This window comes from Pinus tabuliformis, chromosome 7 (assembly GCF_031772625.1).
Source record: "Pinus tabuliformis cultivar Carrire ecotype Pingquan chromosome 7, CPIR1, whole genome shotgun sequence".
NCBI lineage: Eukaryota > Viridiplantae > Streptophyta > Pinopsida > Pinales > Pinaceae > Pinus > Pinus tabuliformis.
This window is the reverse complement of record NC_142293.1, coordinates 1,432,890,024-1,432,901,443: the sequence shown is the minus strand read 5'-3', so window position 1 is coordinate 1,432,901,443 and position 11,420 is coordinate 1,432,890,024. Positions and strand designations below refer to the sequence as shown.

General features: G+C 41.5%; 1 protein-coding gene across 1 annotated transcript; it reads left to right on the top strand.

Moving 5' to 3' along the window:
- Positions 1-10,091: 10,091 nt before the first annotated feature.
- On the top strand, positions 10,092-10,999 carry LOC149253073 (uncharacterized). The gene is made up of 3 exons (XM_089454356.1): positions 10,092-10,381; positions 10,481-10,558; positions 10,643-10,999. The coding sequence occupies exons 1-3, from the start codon at positions 10,092-10,094 to the stop codon at positions 10,719-10,721; spliced, it is 447 nt and encodes a 148-aa protein (XP_089310482.1). The 3' UTR covers positions 10,722-10,999.
- The last annotated feature ends 421 nt before the right edge of the window (positions 11,000-11,420 follow it).

The window sequence follows — 11,420 nt, the reverse complement described above, 5'->3', positions numbered from 1 at the left end:
AATGATAATAAACTAAACAATCTCTCATCCTCCATTATTTACATGTATTTCTCCGTTAGCCTTTCCCTCAAAAGTATAATTTCATTAAATGAATGTTGTTCCAATGAAAATAGATCCCCTACAGTGAACACATAGGAAGCTAGAGCATAGGTCATTATTCCATACAATATAAACTGTGGATTCTCTAAAAAGTGAAGAAGTTTAGGTCATGTATGAAAGTGAACCAAAAATTAATTTATTTTCCTTAAACTATTAGATATATAAAAAAGTATTGATAATTACACAAACTATGTGGAATACCAAAAGAATAAACAAAGCCATATATGATTCCTAATATCCTATGTTTCTCAAGTAAACATAAAAAAACACATAAGGCTTCGTATTAAGGAAAATCCATTGACATTAACCCAACACTTTTTAAATCAATGATAATTAGATGAAACCAGTTGTAGAGTCTCTACTTTACACCTTATCATCCATCATTACCTACTGTTTTCATCACTTTCCTCTCTCTTTTGCCTCATTTTCCACCCAGATCATTACATTAGTTGTCATTAAACATGATCAAGTGAGCTTTGCTAATGGGTGATTGTTTTGTTTAGTTTTTGACATACTTACAGGCATTCTGCAGCCATCTGCTGATTCCGCAGCCATCTGCTGATTCCGCAGCCATCTGATGATCCCGCAGCCATTTTGTTGATCTCAAGGTTCCATGTGCTATTTTGCAGAACGAGCCACGTGGGCATGTTGGAATATATGTGCTCGAGGTTCCTGTGACATCAGTTCAGCCAGCCACATCATCTGTACCTCCGGTCAAAGGGGGTCAAGTTACGGTCAAATAAAGGCAGCTTAACGTTGATGCGTAAGCTGTTTGGTCACGTCGGTGAAAAGGATGACTTGTCCGTGTTTTGAAAGTCGTGGGGAACATGATCTAATGCTGTATTCATTGCCCATAACGACCAGGACCTCCAGCTCAACCATGAATCATATGACGTGTTCATTGCACCTTTAATACGCATGATTTTCAGTTCATTTTCTGTTTTATGCTTTACGCATTAGGCCATCTTGCAGATGCCTATAAATACTTGCGTCTATGTACGCTTATGTTAACTTTTTAGCTGCTGTAGTTTATGAACTTGTGAGAATTTTAGCACTTTTCTAAACTCTGTTTTTATAGAGCTATTCCAACACTTTTGACTATGTATTTCTGCATATGAAGTAATGGAAACAGTGCTGATTTGAAGTTTTAAAGCATCTGAGTTTTCTGTGGGTTGTATGGATGGAGGGCCCCCGTTCATGACTGCCCTTGTATAAGTATTTCATGTGTATATTTCTGCAATTTCTTTATTTCACATACAACATTTCCTTTTCTTGAGTTATGTACAGCTTGATTTCTTTTCATTGCTGCAACCTTTATTTTCACTGATCAGATTTGCTTCTTTGCAGGTTTTCACCCGGGGTTGAGTGTGTTGTATTTGCTTTAATATCTAATGGTAGTTGCAGTTGTCTTATACATAATGCTGCCCTTTTTACTCTGTTTTCTAGATTAGTTTTTAGCTTAGTTTTACAAGTTGGATGCTAACTAATTTATGCTCTCTTTATCATGAATGGTTTATCTTTCAAGAGAACAGAACACTAATTAATTGCAGCTTGTTTTTAAGTAGTCTTGGCTTGTGGCACTAATACTTTTTCCACTTGTTGCACATAATCACACATGTAGGAAGCAGTATGATGGAAAAGGCTTATTAGTGCTATAATTTGTCACTTAGAGTTTTTATCAATTCTTTGATTCGTCTTCAGCTACTTCCTAATCGTGTTTTACGCAGTACTATGTGGTAGAAGCAGGGAGTTAGGAAGAGATAACCATTATCATCAGTCCTTGAAGTGATTTTCTTGTTTCTTTTATTTGCAGCAATATGGGTAGAGACTAATGCCATTAGAAAGTGGTCATTTGCTTTCAAGTCATTTCAAGCTATTTACTTCTTTCAAGTTCTTTTCCTTTACAAATTCAGCAAGTAGTTAGAAATCACCATTCACACATTTTCACTCATCCAGAACTCACTTTTCACACACTTGCACTCATCTTTCTATAATCATCACTCCATCTTAGGAAGATAAGTTAACCATAAACAACACCCCAAACGACAAAAGCTCTAAGAAAGTTGCTTAAGTACATATAGTACACCTTCACTTCATCAGCTTACGAGACCCGGGTTGACAATTAATGACATCAATTTAGGAACACTAAATTGATTAAACACAAGTCATTCCCCAAAAAATGGCTCATTAAACAATAAACTACAACTATAAGTGTTTAAGGGGCTAACAAAAGTTTTAAACAAATACATATACATTTATCTCGATAAATGCTTCAAATTCTTGGCCAATATATTGGATTTAAACGTAAAAGAAATTTCATGTACTTGAATGACTATATTTGTGCATAGAGGAAATATTCCTAAATAAATTACTTATCATTTAATAGTAGGATATTATGAATGTGAAGAGTTCTGTTTTGGATTCATGAGATTGTAGCTTTCATTCCCAACAGTGGAGAAGAGAGTGCCAATTTAATATTTGAATTTAAGACATGAACCTTAAATTAACTTTCATATCTCCACATCCACCTCCTCCTCCTCCCCTCCAACTCAAATTTATCCATCTCCACTTTCTCCACCACCTTCTCCTCCTCCTCCTCTTCTTCCACCACATCCTCCAACTCCAACTCCACCACAACCTCCTTAACCACCACCTCCAACTCCACCTCCACCACCGCAAGATCCACCCCATCCTCCTCCCCCTCCTCCTCCTCCACCACCTCCTCTTCCCCCACCTCCTCTACCACCTTTGCCTCTGCCTCCACCTCCTCCTCCACCTCCTCCACCTCCATCTCCTCCACCACCTCTGCCTCTCCCTCCTCCTCTACCTCCACCTCTACCTCCTCCTCCTCCTCCTCCTCCTTTGCCTCTTCCTCCTCATCCGCCACCAACTCCAACTCCACCTACACCTCCACCTCCACCTCCTCCAACTCCTACTACTTTTCCTCCTCCATGTTCTATTCCTCCTCCTTTGTTTCCTCCTACTCCTCCACCTAAATCTCCACCTCCACCTTCACCTCCTCCTCCACCTCATACTGCACCTCCACCTTCACCTCCTTTTCCACTCGTCCTCCATCTTCACTTCCACCTCCACCTCCACATCCACCTCCTCCTCCTCCTCGTCCACACCCTTCTCATCCTCCTCCTCCTCCACCTCCACCTATACCTCTAACACCTCCTACTCCATCACCACCTCCACATCCACCCCCTCATCCACCTCCTTCCTCCTCATCCACCTCCAACTCCTTAACCTCCTCCACCACCTCCGCATCTACCTGCTCCTCCTCCTCCTCATCCACCACAACCAGCACCTCCTCCTCCTCTGCCTCTTCCTCCTCATCCACCACCAACTCCAACACTACCTCCACCTCATCCGGCCCCTCCTCCTACTCCTACTCCTTATCCTCCTCCTCGTGCTCCTCCTCCACCTCCTCCACCTCATCTCCTCCTTCTTTGCTGCTTCCTCCTCCTCCTCCTCCACCTAAACCTCCCCATCCACCTCATACTCCAACTCCACCTTCACCTCTTTTACCTCTCACACTCGACCTCCACTTCCACCTCCACCTCCACATCCATATCCTCCTCCTCCTCCACCTCCACCTATAGCTCTACCACCTCCTACTCCATCTCCACCTCCTCTTCCTCCACCCCCTCCTACTCCAACACCACCTCCTCCTTCTCCTCCTCCACCCCCTGCTCCTCCTTATCCTCCTCCACCTCCACCTCCACCTCCACCTCCTCCTCCTCCTCCACCACCTCCTCCTCCCCCACCTCCTCTATCACCTCTGCCCCTGCCTCCACCTCGTCTGCCTCCATCTACTCCACCACCTCCACCTCCTCCTCCTTGTCCTCATCCTCCTCCTCCACCTCTGCCTCCTCCTCCTCCTCCTCCTCCTCCTTTGCCTCTTCCTCCTCATCCACCACCAACTCCAACTCCACCTACACCTCCACCTTCACCTCCTCCAACTGTTACTCCTTTTCCTCCTTCTTTTTCTATTCCTCCTCGTTCATTTCCTCCTCCTCCTCCTCCACCTAAACCTCTAGCTCCACGTTCACCTCCTCCTCCACCTCATACTGCGCCTCCACCTTCACCTCTTTTTCCACTTGTCCTCCATCTTCACTTCCACCTCCACCTCCACATCCAACTCCTCCTCCTCCTCCACCTCCACCTATACCTCTAACACCTCCTACTCCATCACCACCTCCACCTTCACCCCCTCATCCACCTCCTTCCTCCTCCTCCACCTCCAACTCCTTCACCTTCTCCACCACCTCCGCATCTACCTCCTCCTCCTCCTCATACACCACCACCAGCACCTCCTCCTCCTCTGTCTCTTCCTCCTCATCCACCACCAACTCCAACTCCACCTCCACCTCACCCATCCCCTCCTCCAACTCCTACTCTTTATCCTCCTTCTCGTGTTCCTCCTCCACCTCAGCTCCTCCTTCTCCGCCGCTTCCTCCTCCTCCTCCTCCACCTAAACCTCCTCCTCCACATCATACTCCACCTCCATCTTCACGTCCGTTTCCTCTCATGTTCCACCTCCACCTCCACATCCATATCCTCCTCCTCCTCCTCCTCCTCCGCCTCCACCTATACCTTTACCACCTCCTACTCCATCTCCACCTCCTACTCCTCCACCCCCTCCTACTCCATCATCACCTCCTCCTCCTCCACCCCCTGCTCCTCCTTATCCTCCTACACCCCCTGCTACTCCTTATCCTCCTCCACCTCCACCTCCACCTCCTCCCCCTTCTCTTCCCCCACCTCCTCTACCACATTTGCCTCTGCCTCCTCCTCCTCCACCTCCATCTCCTCCACCACCTCCGCCTCTCCCTCCTCCTCCTTTAGCTCTTCCTCCTCATCCACCACCAACTCAAACTCCAACTCCAACTCCACCTCCAACTCCTCCAACTCCTACTCCTTTTCGTCCTCCTTGTTCTATTCCTCCTCCTTCATTTCCTCCTCCACCTAAACCTCCACCTCCACCTTCACCTCCTCCTCCAGCTCATACTGCATCTCCACCTTCACCTCCTTTTCAACTCATCCTCCATCTTCACTTCCACCTCCACCTCTTCCTCCTCCTCCTCCTCCTCCACAACCTTCTCATCCTCCTCCACTTCCACCTCCACCTATACCTCTAACACCTCCTACTCCACCACCTCCACCTCCACCCCCTCATCCACCTCCTTCCTACTACTCCACCTCCAACTCCTTCACCTGCTCCACCTCCAACTCCTCCTCTTCTTCCTCCTCCTCCTCCTCAATGTCCATGTCCACCTCCTCCTGAACCACCTCCTCCTCCTTCTGCTCCTCCTCCACCTCCACCTCCTCCACCACCTCAAACTCTGCCTTCTCTTGCTCCTCCTTCTCCACTACCACCTTTCCCTCTACCTCCTCCTCCTCCTCCTCCTCCACCACCTCCATCTTTACATCCTCCACCACCTCCACCTCCATCTCCATCTCGACCAACATTACCACCTCCTCTTCCTCCTGCTTGACCACCTCCTCCTCCAACTCCACCTCTTCCACCACCACCTCCATCTCGACCAACATCACCACGTCCTCCTCCTCCTCCTCCTTGACCACCTCCTCCTGTAACTCCACCTCCTCCTCGACCACAACTTCCACCTCCACATCCACTGCCACCTCCACCTCCACCTCCTCCTCCTTCTCCTCCTCCTACTTTATATCCACCTCCACCACTTCTACCTCCTTCTCCTCCTCCTCCTCCTCCTTCTCCTCCACTTACTCTTCCTCCACCTCCACCTCCTCAAGCACCTCTACTTCTGCCTCCACCCATTACACCACCTCCACCTATGCCTCCTCCTCTTCCTCATCCTCCTCCTCCATCACCACCTCCATCTCAACCACCTCCATGTCCACCGCTTCTACCTTGTCCTCGTCCTCCACCTACACCTCGTCCACCACCTCTGCCTTTGCCTCCATCACCACCTCCACCTCCGCATCAATCACCTCCTCCTCCATCACCTCCACCTCGTCCTCCTCCTCCACCACCACCACCACTACCACCTCCTCCTCCCCCTCCTCCATCTCAACCACCACCACCACCACCTCCTCCTTCTCCTCCTCCAACTCCACCAACACTTCCACCTCGACCTCCTCCACCACCTCCTCCTCCTCCTCCTTCTCCTCCTACTCTATATCCACGTCCTCCTCCTCCTCCACCTCGACCTCATCCTCCGCCTCCTCCAATTCCTCCACCTCGGCCTCCGCCCCCTCCTCCTCCTCCACCACCACCTCTACCTCCTACACCACCACTTCCACCTCCTCCTTCACCTCCACCTCGTCCACAACCTCTGACTCTACCCCCGCCTCCTCCTCCTCCTCCACCTCTGCTTGCTCTTCCACCGCCTATTCCATCAACAACACCACCTGCTCCACCTCCACCACCACCACCTCCACCTCCTCCTTAACCGCCTTCGCCTTCGCTGCCTCCTTGTTCTTGTCCTCCACCACCCCCACGACCACCACCTCCACCTCATCAAAAAACTTAAAAATAAAATAAAATTGCATATCATTTCATTCTCTTTATTTATAATACCTATTGATTCATTTTTTACCATGATAATTCAAATATCAATATATACATGATAATATAACAAATAATATGTATAAAAAATTGCAATATAAAAAAGTAATTATGAGAACAATAATTTAAATAATAAAATTTAAATTAGTTTTCTAGTTAAAGTCAAATATTATTTTCAGAATTTCACTAACAAAGTTATGGTAAAAGTAATACAAATTATGTGTGGCTACTTATGATTTTCAATATCAAAGTTGTAAGAATAGTAAATGTCATAACTAAACACCCAATAATGAAAGTGCAATGTAGTTTCTGGTTTTTTATTTGAAAAAAAAAAATTGATAATTTAAATTATTTTTCACATATTCATATTTCTACCTATTTATATTTAAAAGTATTAAAAATACATTTTTATATTTAAAAATACAATTTAGAAAGTTAAAATACATTTTTATATTTAAAAATACAATTTAGAAAGTTGAATTTATTTGTGTATTAAAAATTTCAAAAATATATGATAGTAACCCAAATTCCAGTTCCAATAAAAGAAAAGCTAAATCTATTTGCATATTAAAATACAGTTTAAAAATTGAGACGTCAAAGTGTATCCCCCACCCCGGAAACATTTACAATCCGTCATTGGACAAATCTGGAAAGAGGTGAATGTTTGAGTGAAATTCTAATAAGCCAAAGTCGTAATCAGTCTTTTGGGGCTACGGGGCTATTGGTATCTATGATCGATGTATTGGTAGCCATAAGAGAAAAATTCAGTCCATAGGATTAATCTATAGTAATTGAGGAGGAATCTTGATGACAAAGTGTTAAGTCTTTTCAATGTGTGAAAAAAAAATAATGGAACAGGGAAAGTATCAATAAGTGATTTTCATAGTTGGAGAAAAATAATTATAATCCAGTGTTCAGTATTTCAAATCTGCACACAAAATTATCCATAAAAAATATCTATAGTTGCATGAAAAAACACCTTAAAACAATGATAATGGAAAGAAAATTATGCATAAACTCTATATATAGTTATAAAATCAAATTATCTACCGTATTTTAAAACAAGGCTCTAAATAGTGACATGGTTTCAAATGTGCAAACAAAATTATCCGTAAACGATATCCATAGTTGCAGGGAAAAACTATAAAATAGTATTTAAAACAAAGATCCAATAAGAAATGACAGAAATGGCTACTTACCTCAAGCTTGATTTGAAGTAGAGTTGTGAAGTGCTAGATGATCGAACACACAATCTTCATATATCGAACACGCCCTTCAAGGATAATCAGTCTGACACTCTTCCATGAACGATACACACGACCTTCATATACTCAGTCTAACACTCTCTCAACAAAGATACAAATCGAAGACACAACTTTCAAATATCTTCAAAATATTCAGTCTGACGCTCTTCCATCAAAGATACAGATAGAACAGACGACGATCAAATAATATATTCACCCTTCCCAACAAAAAAAACAGAGGCAACAACATTGGCGTTACCAAAGAAAACACTATCCGCGAACACTTTAAGCATGACCATGGTTTCAGTTATCAATAAAATAATTAGCTATTGGCATTGATACATTGTTATTTTTGAAATAGGCCGAAGCCGCTATGAACTAAACGGCTCAAATTCAAAAGGACACCCTATAAAAGCAAAAAGTTACCCAAATTTAGAAAGTAGAATATTAATTTTAATGACAGCCGGAAAAAGCAAAAAGTAATTTAAAGTTAGAAAGAAAAATTCTAATTACATTCGCCCAAAGTTACCCAAAGTTAGAAGATAGAATATTAATTTCAATGACAGCCGGAAAAAAGCAAAAAGTAATTTAAATTTAAAAAGGAAAATTCTAATTACATTTACCCAGGAAAAAATTCAACCATATTAAAAAAATGCAAACCATAATAAATAACCTTTAAAATATAAAGAAAAGTAAAATAAAAGATTAAAAGTTAAATTTAAAAAAAAAATGTTAATTTCTTTTTAGGTAAAAGATTGGGAATTTTAAAATGAGAAATACCAAACTGTTGATGACAAAGTAAAAAATTAAAAGTTAAATTTTAAAATAACATTTATTTTCTTTTGAAGTAAAAAATGGTCAGTTTGCCCATGTGGCTTTGTATTGCAATAGGTCACTGGTTCAAATCCCTTGTGGGTGCTTACGTATCAAAAAAAAGGCCAGTTTCTTTTGCTGCAAAAAGGAAAAAATTTCAAAGTTAAAAAAATGATGGTGAAATTTCAAAACTCAATGTGTAAATTGCTTTCTTCAAAGTGCACATACTATGCACAAAGTTAATGCTCAAATTTGAAATGTCAATCTTTATATTAGTGACTCACACTATCCGACCTAGTTTGAATTCACATAATTACCAAAAAACTATGAAAGTAATTATACATAATTTTTTTGCTAAGTAATAAAATTGTCAAAATAAAATTAAGTTGTCAAATAAGAAAAAAAATTATTAAAATTCATATGGCTTAATAACATTTTTCACTAAAAAATAAATTTTTTAAGTAATAAATAAAAGTATAAAGATTAATAATCATCTTTATGGATTAATAATCCTCTTCATTAGTAATTAAAAAATAATTAATTTATATTATTTTCTAAATACTTTTAGTTTGGAAAATTTGAATGATAAATATATAAATAAAATATTTATTTCAAAGTTTGAGATAACCTATTTTTTTCAATATTTCTGAGAGCCTTGCAAAACTCTAGGAGTATGAAAAATGTAGCCACTAAATCAATGTTCTTTTATAAGTAAAACCAATTAGTTATTCAATTAAAACAATGAGGTAGGAAACACACATTGGGTTTACCAATATTATTTTGATCTATACAAATATATATTAATATATGTATCTATAGATTCACTAATTATAATGAATTTATTATTAGATATTTCTATATATTGCACTATATATTAATCCACACAAAATTGTTCCCTGTCACACCTACTTTACATACATATACAAATTTTTTTTCAAATATATGCATATACATAACAAACCTTAAATCTTAAGGCTCATCATAATAATAATTCCACTTCACATACTCATCTTACACCTTATCATTATAGTTTTACATATCAACTTCATGTACATCATGCATCGAATTATTTTGGCATGCAATAAAGGAATATATATATAAAACATTATACGTTTGGCGGGCCCTAACATGAAATATATATAAACCATGTCCACATATGTCGTTGACTGTGTGTTAGCTTTGGGTCTCGGTTGAACTTCCACGCGGCATTACACCTGACAGTATTGAGGTTTGATTTGTGCACTGGTTATGTGTTCAGCTACCATAAATACTTTAACGTCTCTGTATTAATGGGCGTGACCTTTCATGGTCCCGCCGCAGTGTACATCTGGTGACAGGTCATTCCAGCTATTACTACGATCCGTCCTTCCGGGGCAGGTGGCATGGCCTGGTTATTCCAGCCATGTGACACCTTGGGGAAGCCATCGTTGATCTCCCCGCCAACAACTCCCGCCATAGCTCGACGGTTCAGATCTCTTCTGGAGATCGGAGGACTGGAATGCATTCAGGGTTTTTCGTTGATATTTAATCGACCATACACTATACTGTTTCATTTGATGTCCGCGGCCTTTGCGGACTGGCTCGTTGCTCCTCCTCGAGCTCGCTACCAGCAACTCTATACTGCAATCCTGCCATGCCCGGAGCTGGATCCTATTCGCATCAAACCTCACAGGTAATGAGAGAATGTTCTTGTTCAGTTTTCTGTGTTTCGTTTCATGGCTGGATTATCACGGTTTATCACTTATGGCATTCTCGTTTTTTCCCTGTCAAGTTCTTGTGCAGCTGCCCTGGCTATGCTCTGGTCGACTTTCACAGTGGTTTGCTCTGCAACGACCTCTAACAACACCAGGTAAGCTTCTCAGCATTTGAGGGTTGGTTCATTCGAATATGGTTCAGGGTTTACAGTTATGTATACCCTACATGGTCTATGCAGGTCTCTGTTTTCAATATGGTTGTCTCGTTCACTTCCGAGTGCTCTCGGTGAAGAACCCTTCCGTCTGCTCGCTGCTTAGCTAAGGTTGATTGTGCTAAACATTTACGAATTAATGCTTTGCAGAGGTTCTGGGTTTTGTTATAACCATCGAGTTTTCCTCTTTTTGTGCACTGCCGAGCCACTAGTGGCAGACTTAGGTTATTGTTGTGTTTACGAGGTTTCATATCGGGCCTCCACGCGCAGATATGGTTATGAAAGTGTATAATGGAACTGTTTCTATTCACATATGTATTGATATGTTCAGGATGTAAATTGCCTTTAATGCTGTAATTACTCTCCTCAACCCACAGACATTTCGCTAATGTATTGGGCATTTTCATTTTGAATGTTTTTACTTAGGAACAGAGTCTTAGCGTTAATATGCTATACGGATTTGGATATTTTCTTTCGAACAATACTGTCTTGACATTACCATATTATAATGATAATCTTTGCTATAGATTTTGTATTTGAAATGTTAAGGTTCCACCAGCTGGTTTGCCATAGTTTGGCGCATAAATAATGTTTGATAGGTAATCCCTTATCCTGTGGAAAGGGTTAGTTTTGCATGCATGACTTCTATTTCTTCATACAGTTCCGCAGGTTATTATGTTTGTCTGTGGTTATGGTTTATATGCACAGACTCGCTTTTAACAAGGTTTCTTTCCTTTTTACTCGCATGCATAGATCTGAATGGTTATGATTTGCGTACATACACTTACTGCTTAATGGAGTCTCA